Source organism: Polypterus senegalus, chromosome 2, assembly GCF_016835505.1.
Source record: "Polypterus senegalus isolate Bchr_013 chromosome 2, ASM1683550v1, whole genome shotgun sequence".
In the NCBI taxonomy this organism is placed as follows: domain Eukaryota; kingdom Metazoa; phylum Chordata; class Cladistia; order Polypteriformes; family Polypteridae; genus Polypterus; species Polypterus senegalus.
Window position 1 is genome coordinate 15,406,285 of NC_053155.1, and position 2,626 is coordinate 15,408,910.

At 38.9% G+C, this 2,626-nt stretch overlaps 1 protein-coding gene across 1 annotated transcript; it reads left to right on the forward strand.

Annotated features, from left to right (window-relative positions):
• Positions 1 to 1,196: 1,196 nt before the first annotated feature.
• On the forward strand, positions 1,197 to 2,147 carry LOC120524257 (olfactory receptor 1-like). Its single transcript, XM_039746115.1, has one exon. It carries the CDS (start codon positions 1,197 to 1,199, stop codon positions 2,145 to 2,147), a length of 951 nt encoding a protein of 316 aa, XP_039602049.1.
• The last annotated feature ends 479 nt before the right edge of the window (positions 2,148 to 2,626 follow it).

The window sequence follows — 2,626 nt, forward strand, 5'->3', positions numbered from 1 at the left end:
AAAATCAAGGAGAGACTCTCTGGAATCTTGCCGTAAGCAACTCTCCAGCTTCACATTTACTGTCTGGTGGGGACAGAATCCCACTTCTCTTTCTTTTTTATTAAATGGACTCCCTCAGTTCTGCAGTAGGCAGTCTAACAGTATAGGCAGAGGGCATCCATATCAAAGCACTAATTTTTTAGTATTAAAGTTAAAGATCAGTTACATCCATCCATCCATTATCCAATCCGGTATATCATAACTACAGGGTTACGGGGGTCTGCTGGAGCCAATCCCAGCCAACACAGGACGCAAGGCAGGAAACAAACCCCGGGCAGGATGCCAGCCCATCGCAGGTTAAAGATCAGTTACATTAGAAAAAATAAACAACCAATGCAAATAGTCCAAACATTAATATTAGGAATTCTAAGAAAAATGGTAGTGATAAATTCAGTATGACTCCTAAATTCTTCTTCTAACAGATACTTTCAAGTTTCAGACCTCCCATTATGTATTCAAACCTAGCATTTTTACTTCTTACATGTAACATTTTACATTTACTTACATTACATTTCATCTTTCACAAATCTGCCAACGCCTGTATGCTGATTTTCTGGTTAGCATTAAGGACTGGAGACAGAGAATGGTTTGACTTTTCAGTTTTTAGCTCTGACTCATATTTTTGACCACGTCTCTTTCTCCTGGTGTTTTTACATAAAATCTGTTGTTTCTCATGGAGAAAAGAATATCGGAGTCAGAAAAAAACCTTCAAGCTCCACTGAACAAAGAGTAAATATCTTCAACTGTGGTAGAGTGCATAAAGTGCACTACTTTTTGCTTTGGAACACTTTCTTGTTTGTTGGATAAAAGTACAAAGCACTTTTCACCATGTCTTGCTGTACACATTGCACAGCCCATCCTCGATTTATGTCTATCAATGTCCCAGGTTCAAGAACAGTAATGCCAACTACAGGCAAGCTGAACATCACAAGTGGTGGCAGAAGTGGGATTGACTAGTGGCAGTAAGAAATGAACACAACAAACTCATGAACAAATGAACACATGCAAACTCCACGCAGGGAGGACCCGGGAAGCGAACCTGCAAAGAATATAATAGTAAATATCTTTATATAAACTACAAACTTTTTAAAAAGCTTCAAGATTTTTAACGCTGGTGTATTCTTTTTATTTGCAGCAGGACTCGTTGATCTCCAGAGATGAACACGTCCGTGGAGTCGGTGTCCGAATTTGTGCTGCACTGCGTGATCAATTCCAGCCAGAGGAACTATACAATTGCGGCTCTCATCTTCATTTACTTGACGTCACTTTCTAGCAACCTGCTGGTTGTTCTGGTCATAATGCAGAACCATCAGCTTCAAACACCTATGTTCCTTTACATTGCAACTCTTGCAATATTAGACTTACTGAACAGCACTAATATTATTCCACGAATGGTAGCGGCCCTCATTTCGGATTACCTTCCTGTCCCGTATGGACCCTGCATTCTGCAGATTCACGTGGAAGCTCACATTCAAATAGTAGGAACTCTTCTTTTATCCCTCATGGCGGTTGACCGCTATGTTGCTGTAGTTTATCCCCTCAGATACCCTTCACTGATCACTAATAAAACAGTCTTGGCCTGCCTCTTACAAACCAATGTTATTGCAAGTTTATTCATCATACCGTTGACAGTTTTATTGACCGAACTTCCTTTTTGTCAAGATAACGTCCTTTCTTCTTGTTTCTGTGATTATTCTACAATGGTTCAGAAGTCATGTACTGAAGATCCCAAGTTTCTAATTTATCTCTCCGGCCTGACAGTTGTCTTTGTCACTGGCCCATTGTTACTGATCTTGTACTCTTACTTTCGAATCACATTGGCAGCACTTCAAATTTCATCTGCTGAAGGAAGAAAAAAGGTTTTTAGCACCTGTCTGACTCACCTACTGGTGGTTGGAACTGTTTACATACCTTTGTTTTTGTCATACGTCTTACCAGGAACTGGGATAATCTTATCTATTGAAGCCTACAACAGTCTCATCATTGTTGGCACTACAATCCCTCCCATGTTAAATCCAATTATTTACAGTTTTCGCAATAAGGAGATCAAAACAAGCATTTACAAGATTTTCACACAGAGAAAGGGAATGGTGGACGTTAAATCCTGAAAAGAATTTGACTTTACCGGCACTGAGCTTTTTAGTCAAACAGGAAGGAAACTTGCAAAATGATGGCAGAAGGAAATGCATTTTGTGTTGGAATGTAGACAGAATTTGTTTTTCCCACTGGACAACAAATCCTTTAACCAAAGCACCTGTTGTTATCATCTTTCTTTCTGTCCAAATTAAGCAACTTGGCTTTTAAAGGAGACTGTAATAAAAAAAAAAAAATCAAAACCTTCAACCCTAAAACAGAGAGATGCTCGGTGCTACCTCAATTACTGATTAACTTTCACATTTACCAAGAATTGGGTTATATTTCCTCTTTTATACTTATGCTGGCCAAAAAATTCTCAAACACAAGTTAATGAAACACACCAGCTGCCCACACTTGTCTTCAACGTCAATTTTATCTTTCATTGGGTACTTCTTTCTTAAACTCCTGGTATCACATGTATCAAGTTTCCATCAAATACCTAAAATGAGTT

Bases quoted from the DNA above. Each gene is read 5' to 3' on its own strand.
- LOC120524257 (XM_039746115.1), top strand. From the start codon at position 1,197: ATGAACACGTCCGTGGAGTCGGTGTCCGAATTTGTGCTGCACTGCGTG.